This window comes from Macrobrachium rosenbergii, chromosome 22 (genome assembly GCF_040412425.1).
Source record: "Macrobrachium rosenbergii isolate ZJJX-2024 chromosome 22, ASM4041242v1, whole genome shotgun sequence".
Classification (NCBI taxonomy): domain Eukaryota; kingdom Metazoa; phylum Arthropoda; class Malacostraca; order Decapoda; family Palaemonidae; genus Macrobrachium; species Macrobrachium rosenbergii.
In genome coordinates this window covers 12,471,824-12,484,338 of record NC_089762.1, presented here as the reverse complement: position 1 = coordinate 12,484,338, position 12,515 = coordinate 12,471,824, and the positions used below count along the sequence as shown (strand labels likewise).

The window sequence follows — 12,515 nt, the reverse complement described above, 5'->3', positions numbered from 1 at the left end:
TGAAATGGTTGCAAAGTTGCTTCCATGAGATCATTAAAGTCATGAATGAACCCAATGATCCTCTGAAAATGCTTCTTCAACTTAGTTTGCATGGCTTTAAAGGCTCAAACAGATCCCCTGCAGACTGAGAGTGGGGGAGGGCCCAAAGGAGAAGTTGGACAAACTAGCTAGCCCTGGTGAATGCCCATGGAAATGAAGAACCTAGCACTTACAACCAAAGGTCTCAAGAATAAAACTGTGACCTGAAGGTGTAAAAACTGTGTGAACATGATCAGAACCATCGTCTCTAGATTTAGACAAGCCCTGCAGAACAATACAAGCTGAATTGTTGGTTGGTCTAAGAGAGTAGCCATGAGAACTGTCACATACACAAGCACAGTGGCAGATGAACAGGAAGGACCGGGCTTATCATTAAGTACAACTGCAAGGTCATGTACACGATCACTACAGTACACAGAATAAGGCTCCTTGAGAACTGACTTGGTACCCAATACAGAGATTGGTCACGTGAGTACCCATGGTTCCCATGATATGATTGGAAATTATGGGTGGTGCTGACTCATCCCAACAGTTCTCTGGAGAAGAATGACCAATAAGGGAAGAAAAGTCCTAGACAGTCCTCATCTGGACAAACAGAAGGTCATGGAGCACACTCATGAACCTCTCAGTCAAACCCTCTCCCAGAACTATGCTCATAGGAATGGAGGCTGTCATCCCTCTTAGAGGAAGACTGAGGCCCATATGAAGCCCTAAAAGACTTCTTGCAAGAGGACTTCCCAGCTCTTTTCTTGCTTTGCCCACAATGCCAAAGGATAAAACCAATGTGGGTGTCTGAAGAAGTTCAGGAGTACATAAGGGGTGAGGAAATGCAGGGGTTTCACAAAGAGAAACCTCCACAGCTACTAGATGGTCAGAACAGTGACCTCCAAAAGCAAGAGCAGCAGGAGACCTTTTAGCCTTAGTCAAGTGGTTGAGGAATGATGGATCACCAGGAATGACTAGGAAAGGCCACATGGCCTTTGGGTATTCCATGGACTCCAACAGGAACTCAAAGCCATTGCAGAAGCAGGAGTAGATGATACAGGTGCATTGTCAGAGATCATACTGAAGGAGATCCCTGGCAGAGCATAGATCTTTATAAAAGACAAAGGTCGATGGAAAAAAGCTTTGGAAACCTTTTTATGCCTCAGTTTCCTTTCTGACATCTTACAACACTTCTCCAATCTCCTGGCCAAATTTTAATGTGAAAGTAGTGTGTGTGTGCAATCTCTTTTCTCTATTTGCTTCACCAATTTGATGATCTCTCATCTTTTATAATGGCTTAGTAATGTTTTTAGCATATAAAAAATTTGATATTTCTAATGATCACACCTGATCACATATTTTCAGATTCCTCCCAATTCTTTCAGAGACATTTGATAGGAGAATGTCTGTCATGTAAGATTGTGCTATTGTCCTAAAATAAGTGAAAGTAACTTTGAAAATCTTAAGAGCATTACAATCTTCCATGTATGATTTATGAAAGCAGGCAGGTTGTGGTGTGAGCGAGCCTTCTAAAGATACTAGGTTAGTCACACCTATTTGAATCTTCTTAGGACATGTATATCCTAAGACAATGAAGGTAAGCACAAGTATACAATAGGTCACAAAGGTGACCATAGAAGGTGGGTAAATCCAATATTCAAACAGAATGTCATGCAATAAGCTACATTATCTTGGGATGTATCCCTGCCTTGTCACCAGTGCAATTTCCCACTTGTAATCCATACTATTTTCTCATGATTTTTAGCTATCATACATTCAGACCATATATTTTTTTTTCAGCTGCTTCTCTTGTGTTTAGATTATAATAAAGTATTTCACTATTGCTGTTCCGTCTATTTATTCTTTTTGTTAGATGGCACGGTAGGGAAAACACAAAAATGAGTACTTTATTTTAAACTCTTAGCAGTAATGGGCAAAAAGTGCACAAAGCATAAATAAAAAGCTGTTGGAAAAATTTATGGTTAATATTTGGCAAGAAGGTAATCTTATCATACTATTACCTGAATACATCCTAATTTAATCAAACTTCATTCAGGCGGTTATGCCCTACCTGACTAGGAGAGAGACAGCTCATGAGTTTGGTAATTTTAAACACGTAAGAGTATTTTTCTTCCGTAGCATTATCTTTACTAAGAGAGTTTGTGATTTTAGTCCATTTTGTGGTGTATCTCATATTTATTGTTCTTTGTCTAAAACACTTCTCCGCTGATGTTCCATGAGATCAAAGGGCAATTGTCCATGCTTTTGGTACCACCATTTGTTGAAATGATTAATCAGCAGTTTAAATTTGCCTTTTCAGGATTGCTCCAAGTTTTCTGCATTACTCATGGCACCATCTTGGTCTATGTGTACTGTCAGTTATGTTAATTAATTTCAGAATTATTTGTCAACGAAAACTGCAGAGCTTTAATGCTGTCAGGAAGCCACTGTACAGTATTTGGATGTGTTAATATTTTTAATATAATTACAAAAATATAGGCCAGGGTTTTCTTTACAGTTTTGGATGCGACTTTTATGAACATAACATGAAAATGTCATATCTGGATATGTAATATATGTAAGATATGTTAAAGTTTTTCAGTTAGGGTTTGTGATTTTCATAAATTCAGCACTCACTTCAGTTCACCATTAATTAACCCATTACACACTCCATCCCAAGTATAACAATAATGGGGAACCTTAATGGTAAACAAACAAAACCAGTTTTAGGATTAGGGTAGGTTAGGGAGGGAGGGTACAAAGAGGACAACATATAACCAGGAAATATATGCACAGAGTTTGTCATGATTTATGGCCCTTGGGCCAAGTTAGGTGATAAGCCCTCAACTCTCAATTATGGACTCTGCATCTTATATTAGGTTAGGAAGTATCCCTTTATTTCAATTACCAATTTTTGGCACCATAGACCAGGTTGACCCCTTCCCTAGTAAGGTAGGGCATGTCACCAAAGTTTGGGTTAGGTTAATATGCACTTTGTATTTAGCTAAATGACTTACAGCACCTTTGGACAGGTTGACACCCCAGTCAGGTAGGACACACCTTAGTTTTGGTTGGGTAGGACAAGACACCTTAGTTTTGGCTGGGTAGGACATGAAACCTTAATTTTAGTTGGGTTAGAATCCCAGTCTATCACGTGTCTCCAGAAATCCTGATCCAAAAACTTAACTTCCAAACTGCTCTCCCCTTTATCGTTATACTTTAGGCGGCGTAATGACTTAACCAAACATTCCCAAGATATTGATGTTAAACTTGCAGAAATCACATCAGAAGCTCCAGGAAATTCATTTTAGATTTGTACTCGAGTATCGGTTAAAGGAAACTTTTGCTTAAAAGAACCATCATTTGCTACAATGTTCCCCAATCTACACAGCCTTGCCTAACCTCGCATTAGGCGCTGGTAAAATAAGGCACTACAAGTCTACTCAGCGTGAACAGCAATAAGCCCTGGGCGACGCCCTTCTGTTTTCGTTGGGATATGCCGAACACTTCCGAAAGTAGTCTGGTGTACTCTGTGAAAGACAAGATATTGTTTTACTCAGTTATTAGCATAAGCTAGGATAGCCAAGTCCAGGTCTAGACTAGAGCACATACCTGTCATTCCTCTAAAAATACTTTCAGCTGTAATAAAAAAAATATCAGAAGGCTCAAGATTTACGATTACTTCTTTCTTGTTAATGTTCCTTATAGCATAAAAAATTATACGACAATATTAACAATAATAATAAAAGTCTTGGTGAACATTTTCTGGGTTTTTTTTTGAAGAGTCGTCTTCGACTTCGAACTTATTATTGAACTCTTGAAATCTATAATTACCGATAAAATTAATTTCATTTTCAGAGCTACTATATAGAGACAGACTATGCAAATCTTATGCAGTGTCTTCATACATATTTTTTCGCAAAATAAAATAGTAATAACAACTGACATTATAGATGAAAACGGATTCGAACGAAGTAAACATTGTTGGGGTTACATCCTCCCACCCTCAAAACAACGGAGTGTTTTCGGTGGTAAAACTGACTTGATATCTAATTATGGGATGAGCTTAATGTGGGTGGACACCCAAGAACAGAATATAATAGCATATATTTTAAATGACACCTTTCCATGGAAGCCTTTATGCAGTGGACAAAATCTAACCTCAGTCCTTAACCATTTACCCACAATATTGAAAAATGACGTCATATTGAGCCCAACATATGCCTTCTCGACGGAGTCTTACCCCAGATACTACGTCACTTCTCATATTTGGAAAGAATGGAGAATAAAAGATGAGTGGTCTGTTAAAGATATACTCGAAAATTGTTTGTTTTCGAGAAAAAGATCTTTTGTTTGAGAATTAAATTTTAAATGAATGTAATTAAAAACAGTGAGAATCATTGCTGTGTTGTTGCAACTTCTTCTGAACAGGCGTAATTTTCTAAACTTGGCACAACAAAGTAACGCGTTCGGCCCACCTTTAAGTAATAGGGCCTCTGATGTCTACCGCTTTTGCATGCAAACCAACCAGCGCAGGCCACGAAAGAAAGTCGTACACAATACAAAATATTTTAAGCTGATGAATTAGGTATTATCGATTCAGATGCCTCTCTCTCTCTCTCTCTCTCCCATATATATATATATATATATATATATATATATATATATATATATATATATATATATATATATATATATATATATATATATATATATATATATATATATATATATATATATATATATATATATATTCTTTTAACGTGCTTTTTTTTCCCATTTTTGTATGGGGTAAAGTTACGATGCCTTCTTTTGAAGGACTTTTGATTTGGCCTTGGGGTAGACCTGTAGTCTCGGTCGGCTGCCCTGCCTGACATTGCTTAGACACCGGTAGCGTATGTTTCATGTATCATACCCGACCCAACGCCCTTTCTTCCCAGCAGCGAGAAGTTGTTGCGCGGGTAGGGCGAGAGTTCGAGACGTGAGATATATATACACACACACACACACACACACATATATATATATAAATATATATATATATATATATATATATATATATATATATATATATTGTTTTATATATATATATATATATATATATATATATATATATATATATATATATATATATATATATATATATATTGTCAAGGTTTATCCTCATTTAGACGCCAGTGCATCATTAACCCTTAGTAGACGGTTTGAACTTTTGTGAAGTAAAACAGGTTTGGGAAGGTGAACAGATTGAGCTTCAGTTCTTATGGTAATAATGATTCAAACAAAAAGTTACTTCTATATACTATGAATTCACTATCGGCAACTGTAACAATCTCCTATGAGTTATAGTTAGGAGTTCACATTTTGGGGCCTGACCGATAACGAGTTTATTTTCGGTAATTATTCATTTGTACTGGAAAGTGTTTATCATGTTAACTTCACACACACGTCTGTATGTAGAATAAACTTGCTTTTTCGGTATTCAAATATCAGGATAAGGTTTTTCGTATTTAGTGTTGATCATTCTTAGTTAACAAAATTTATTTACCATTGTTAACCACTGCCATAGTTTCGGTTAAGTTTTCGTTAAAGCGAAAGTGAGGGTTGCTTCCCTTGAGTGTTAGTCTGATTGCCAGTCTCTCCGGTAGAATAAGTTCTCCGTCATTTATGCCGTGTTGGCGTCTTAGCAATAATTTGCTCCCCGATAGTACTGACGAGTTTAGAGTTATAAGGGCACTTCGTGTTTCCTTGCTCCGTGTTTGATTGTTATAAGGAAACTGTCAAGCTATCTTTGTTGTAGCGACCTAAACCAAGTCACTATCGTTAAAGTAATTGTTATGTCTTGACTAGCGGTTTGATCCCGTACAAACAATTGGTCTTCACAAGACAATGCTTTCGAAGCGTCTGAAGTTAGTTCTTATGAGCGATTTCATCTTTAATGCTTCATTCATACTCATGCTTGCATATGCATATCTTAAATAAACGTACGTATCTTAAGTGTAATTTTTGTCAGAAGAATAGTTCTTCATTTTCGATGTTGCCCATTAGTCTTAGCGATTTTCAGTGTCATTACCAATGTTTTTACTGATTCGACTTCGACGACGAGCTCTGTTCAGTTTTCTTGACTATTCATAAAGAATGCTTGTGGTATTAACGGGCAGTAGTTAATATGTTTGCATTTTGATAAATTACTCCTGAAGTCCTGATATTTTGTACCGGTAGAGTAATAATCTCCAAAATGCCTTTTGATGTATCTGGATTTATAACAGACCCTGCTGGTAAACTTTTTCTGCTTTCTCAAGCGAAGAAGGTGGACTTGCTGTCTCTTGCTAGTCAGCTTAATATTGAAGTGAGCCACACTGCGCTCAAAGGTCAAATTCTAGACTCCATTCTGGATTACTATATAGATGAGGATGTTTTTACTGAAGAACAGGTAGTTAATTTGAGGTCAAAGCAAAGTAAAGTAGATAAAGAACTAGAGCTAGCTAGAATACAGTTAAGACTAAGAGAAGTTAGCAAAGAACAAGAAGATTATCTTTCACGAAAGAGGTTAGAGGAAAAGCAGAAGCTTTTGGACTTGGAATTAGAATATAAGGTTAGAGAGGCTGAGCTAAATAAGAAGTTAGAGGAGGAAAAGGCTAAAATAGCTGTAGAAAAGCATCGTCAGGAGTTGGGTATTTCTAGTTCTCAGCCCATTCAGTTTGACTTGTCCAGAGCAAGAAAGCTTGTACCCTTTTTTGATGAGAAAGACGTTGAAAGTTTTTTCATTGCTTTTGAAGATATTGCTGCTAATCTAGAATGGCCTGCGGATCAGTGGTTATGGTTAATTAAACCTCAGTTACGTGGTAAAGCAATTCAAGTTGTATCTAATTTAATAGGTGAAAGTTACAATGTTATAAAGCAGAACATTCTAGATGCTTATGCTATCACCAGCGAGGGTTATAGACAATTGTTTCGGAATGCTACTAAGACTGCTTCTCAAACATTTACAGAATTTGCTAGTCAGAAGCTTAGATTATTCAAGAAATGGCTTGCAAGTGAACATGTCACTACTTTCAAGGAATTAGTTAATCTAGTAGTCTTAGAAGAATTCTATCGGAGATTACCACCACCTATTTCGATGTATATAGCTGAGAGAGAGGTCAAAGATCTAATGAAAGCTGGAAATCTTGCTGATAACTATAATTTAATTCATAAGAATAGGCCTAAAATTCCTGATAAGTCTAAAGATACTGATGGTGCAACTGGTATTAACTCTTGTGCTTATTGTAAGCAGCCTGGCCACACCATAAAGAATTGTACTAAACCAGGGTGCAAGGTAGCTAATCAGTCTAGTAAAATATCATCACAGCCAACGGTTAAGAAAACTGGTTTGCATTGTGCTGTTGATCAGCTGGATTATTTCAAAGAATTTATTTGCCATGGTCTTCTCAATTCAAAGGAAGTATCTATCCTAAGAGATACAGGGGCTGCTCAGTCCATAATACATAAGAATCTTGTTCCTGATCTTAAATTATCTGATGAACATGTAGTTGTTTCAGACTTTTCAAGTAGTAAAGTATTGCCTCTTGCTGAAGTAAATCTTGATTGCCCTTACGTTAATGAAACTGTTAAAGTTGCTGTCACTGATAATGAATTTCCTGTTGATGTAGATCTTGTCCTTGGTAATGATTTAGCAGGCAGTAAAGTAATGTATAATTTGATCATTTGTAACCCTGAAAGTAAATGTAATAAACTAGAAGCACAAAGTCCTGATCATGCTGATTCAATCTGTGTAGTAACTCGCTCAAAGAAATCTACTGATGAACAACCTAAGAATGTACCTAATGTTTCTGTTAACCATTCGAATTTACCAGATCTGCTAAACCTTTCTAAAGATAATTTTGTTAAATTGCAGCAGGAAGATGGTAGTTTGAGTAGTTTATTTGAAAAGGCTGTGCAGAAATCAGATATTGACAAAGTTCCTTGTTACTATATTGAGAATGGAATTCTGATGCGCTTGTTTCGTCCTTCTAAATTGTCAGCGAAAAAATCATGGGCAGACTGTGAGCAGGTTATAGTTCCATCTTCACTCAGAAGTAAGATTCTTGAAATTGCTCACTGTGCTGATTCTCATTTAGGGGTAAGTAAAACGTACCAGAGATTATCTTATAATTTCTATTGGCCAAGAATGAAAAATGATGTAAAAAGCTTTGTACAGTGTTGTCATATCTGCCAGATAGCTGGAAAGCCCAACGAGGTGATACCACCTGCACCATTAAAAATTATTACTATTCCACATGAACCATTCAGTAAGGTTGTAATAGACTGTGTGGGACCTTTGCCCAAAACCCGTAAAGGTAATCAGTATTTGTTGACTGTAATGTGCCCAACCACAAGATTTCCCATTGCCATTCCTTTACCTAATATATCTGCCAAAAAGATCATAGAAAGTCTTATTAAAATATTTACTATCTTAGGTTTTCCCAAAGAATTACAGTGTGATAGAGGAACAAATTTCAAAAGTGATGTTTTCCAATCTGTCTTGAAAGAACTAAATATTAAGCAGTCATTTTCTTCAGCTTATCATCCACAGTCTCAGGGTGTGTTGGAAAGGGCACACCAAACGATGAAAAGTCTTCTTGGAAAATATGCCTTGGAATCTGCTAAGGATTGGGATGAAAATCTGGATCTCTTGATGTTCGTGATACGCAGTCCCAAATGAGTCCATTGGAGTTTCTCCCTTTGAAATGCTTTTTGGTAGAAAGGCTAGAGATGTGTTAAGAGTTGTTAAAGAAAATTTAATTGGTGAGGTTGAAGTAGTCACTCCTGTTACAGTTACCAAGTACTTGCAAAACATGAAAGACAAATTTGACAAAATTCATAAATTTGCCTATGATAATCTGAAAGTCTCACAAGAGAAAATGGAAGTAAATTATAACAAAAAAGCTAAAGTGCAAAAGTTCACACTTGGTGACAATGTTTTAGTATACTTTCCAATTCCAGGATCTCCACTAAAAGTTCTCAGGACCATATAAGGTAACAAAAGTTATTAATAAACTTAATTATGTTGTCTCTACCCCTGAGAGGAAGAAGTCTTCCCAGCTACTAGGTTCCATTCAGAGCCGATGAAACACGGTTTTTCGGCAACACCTTTTATCAAAGCATCGGATAAAGGTGAAAGTTGTTAAAACATAACCCTACCTAATTATTGCAAGTCTTACTACCTAAGTTCAATAGTTCTGGTACTTACCAGAGTAAAAGTGGGTTTGCCACCAAGCAGGTAAGGGTTTTGAACACAATAATTGTTAAAGAAAGTGAAGAGAAGTTTACATATGGGGAAAACGTCTTAATTGGTGATATTAGCACCCAAGGCCAAGAGAAAGGGAAGGTTTGTTTGTCTACTTCTCTTGCATCAGCACCCATATATGTCATCGCCTGGAGGAGAACGACATCCAATTATCTTAATACCCATACAAGGCTTCAAATATGAAATTGTCATCGTCCCTTGATAGCACTATCATTCTCAATAATTTTATTATTATTATTATTATTATTATTATTATTATTATTATTATTTGTGGAGGTTTCATAACTTCCACAGCAGTTGTTAGGACTAAAATTTCTTCCATTTTCTTGATATCGTAATGTTTCTACTTTACAAATAATTCAGTGCAAGTAGTTCATCCACATAATGAACCAGTCTATAGCTCATTTGTTAGATCTACATCTATTCAGGGCGGGAATACAAAAAGATAATCCATTTTGTTTATCTCAGGTTTCGACACTATAGCCTTCTGTTTGCAGCATGTCAAGTTGTCACTAGAATAGAATTTAAATGAAAAGCAATGATGCCTCATTTCCTCAATTGTTAGAAGAGTTGTAAAGTCAACGATTTCAGTTAATGTAACAATTTATATCATATAACACCCTAAACAGCGCTTGTATACTCGGCAAAAAAAGGTACTGGTAGGAGTCAAAGGGCAAGCTCAAGCTATTATTTACCTGCTTCAATATCAATCAAATGTAAAGGATTTATATTGATATGCATGGAAAGGAAAATATATTGAAATCAGTTTGAATGAGGAACATATTGTTATAATCACTGTGTTTTAATAGATATGTTTTAGAGGTACAAATAAAACATCTAACACTATACATAATTAATTTACAAAATGTCTTCGTCGTCCACTTCCAGGACTGTCATCATCCAGTTTTCATCAGCTAGCGAGATCAATAATCCCACGCTCTCAATAATGTCCGATGTCAAGTACTCTTCCTCAAAATGACGTGTTGTCTAACAGCTCCTGCCCGACTTTTTGGGCATAAGTTTCTGTTAGGAGCACAAATGCAGTCTTGCAACCACGGGGACAATTCCAATGCTGGCCATTATCGAATTTGTCGAAGCCTAAATTCTTTAAGCATAATTCACCGCCTTGGTGGATGGGCGGGAGCCTTATGCGTCATATTATGTTTACGCATTGTTTTAGGGATCCTTGTCTGTGATTTTCTCGGTCCCGGCATCGGTGACTTCTTTTACTCTATAAATATCAAAACTATCGAACAGGCTCTAAATAATACTTGCAAAAAATTAGAAGGGTTATAAAATATACACTTGCCAACTTTCAGCTTTATCCGATGCTTTGATAAAAATTGTTGCTGAAAAACCGTTTCTGAATGTAGTTCAAACCTAATTAAACCTTACCATAAGCTTTCCCCAGTGTTAGTTAATGACAGTGTGCATCCCTGTGAAGTAGGTGTGCAACCTTGTGGTGGGAGTACCAAAGACTACGATGAGATGGATATGCACTTAGACCTGAATACTTCATGGACAGATTGTTCCAACTCTGATGCATCCCAGAGATAAGTATTTTGAACACTTAGCTTGTGAGCAGAGATCACAATTAGAGAGTCTGTTACTCAAATATGAAAGTGTATGTTCAGATATTTCTGGTAAGTGTAATATTATTTTGCATGACATAGAGCTTTTCCCTAATACAAGTCCTATTCGTCAACCATATTACCGTATCGTAGATGAAAAACTACAGCTGATGAGAAGAGAGGTTGAATATTTATTAAATAATGGATTAGCTTCCCCTAGTTGCTCGCCTTGGGCTTCGCCTTGCATATTAGTTGCCAAACCCAATGGGAAAGTGAGGATGTGCACAGATTATAGAAGAGTGAATAGTGTTACACAGAAGGACTCTTACCCCCTTCCTAGAATACTGGATATCTTGGACAATATAGGAAACTGCAAATATTTAACTCAAATAGACCTCTTAAAGGGCTATTATCAAATACAGTTAACTGAAAATGCTAGTGAGATCAGTGCATTCATTACTCCTTTTGGCTTGTTTCAGTACAACGTTCTTCCATTTGGCATGTGTAATGCCCCTGCGACCTTCCAGCGTGTGATGAATGAGTTGATCAGAGATCTTGAAGATGTATATGCCTACCTGGATGACTTGGTTGTTGCAACAAGCAGCTGGGATAAGCATTTTGAAACACTGCAAGCATTGTTCCACAAACTTCACGCAAACAATTTGACTATTAATCTTTCAAAATCCTGTTTTGGCAATGCCAAAGTTAGCTATTTAGGTCATGTAATTGGTAGTGGTTCTGTCATACCTAAAGATAGTAACATAAAGGCAGTCTTAGAGTATCCAGTTCCATCTAACCGTAAGCAAGTACAGACTTTCCTTGGAATGTCTGCTTATTATAGTAGATTTTGTAAAAATTTTGCTCTTGTTGCAAAACCTCTCTATGAGCTCACATCAGCTAAAGCAAAATTTATTTGGTCACCAGAATGCCAAGACTCTTTCAATCAGTTAAAAACTATGTTAACCTCCCATCCAATCTTGAAATGCCCAGATGTGTACAAGCCTTTTTATCTGCAGGTTGATGCTTGCAACACAGGTATTGGTGCTGTGCTTCTGCAGTCCAGTGATGAAGAGCCGTCTGATGGATCCCCATTGCTTCCTGTTTCATACTTTTCCAGGAAGTTCTCTGCCACTCAGCAGCGTTGGTCTACTGTAGAGCAAGAGCTGTATGGTGTAGTAGCTGCACTTCTACATTTCAGCGTGTATCTGCGCGGAAATACTCCTGTGACAGTCTTATCAGATCACTTGCCACTGTCCTTCCTTGAAAGAGCAAAGCTCCATAACAAGAAACTGCTCCGGTGGTCTTTCATTATCCAGGAATTCAATGTGAAAGTAAAGCATATTCCTGGAGCAGAAAACAAAGTAGCAGATGCCTTGTCTCGCATTTAGGCATCTTCAAGCGTCCCTCGCCATCCCCCATATGGATGATCATCGTGACACTTCTCAGCCGCCTTTTAGCCCCGGGGAGCTGCCAAGACCCATATTTGTATTTACTGATATGATATATTATGCATTAATCATATAAGTTTAAGAATCCTTGTTTATGTACGCTACCACCCTTCCTTTCCTTCTCTCGAGACTCCTTGCTGCTTCTCGTTTTCTGTTTACTTCCTTGGCTCCGTGACTGGTCTT

General features: G+C 37.1%; 2 protein-coding genes across 3 annotated transcripts in view; one reads left to right on the top strand and one right to left on the bottom strand.

Annotated features, from left to right (window-relative positions):
* The window catches only part of LOC136850581 (zinc finger protein OZF-like), a 33,790-nt gene extending 29,955 nt beyond the window's left edge, over window positions 1–3,835 (bottom strand). The window contains exon 1 of one of the 2 annotated variants that reach the window (XM_067124217.1): window positions 3,637–3,835. The gene's annotated coding sequence lies outside the window, so the exon portion shown is untranslated. Of the gene's footprint in view, window positions 1–3,426; window positions 3,559–3,636 lie in introns of those variants that run through there. The other variant, XM_067124218.1, reaches the window with a different exon arrangement.
* A 2,427-nt stretch (window positions 3,836–6,262) lies between these two features.
* Window positions 6,263–8,728, top strand: LOC136850415 (uncharacterized). The gene has a single exon (XM_067123999.1). The coding sequence runs from the start codon at window positions 6,263–6,265 to the stop codon at window positions 8,726–8,728; it is 2,466 nt and encodes an 821-aa protein (XP_066980100.1).
* Window positions 8,729–12,515: the final 3,787 nt, after the last annotated feature.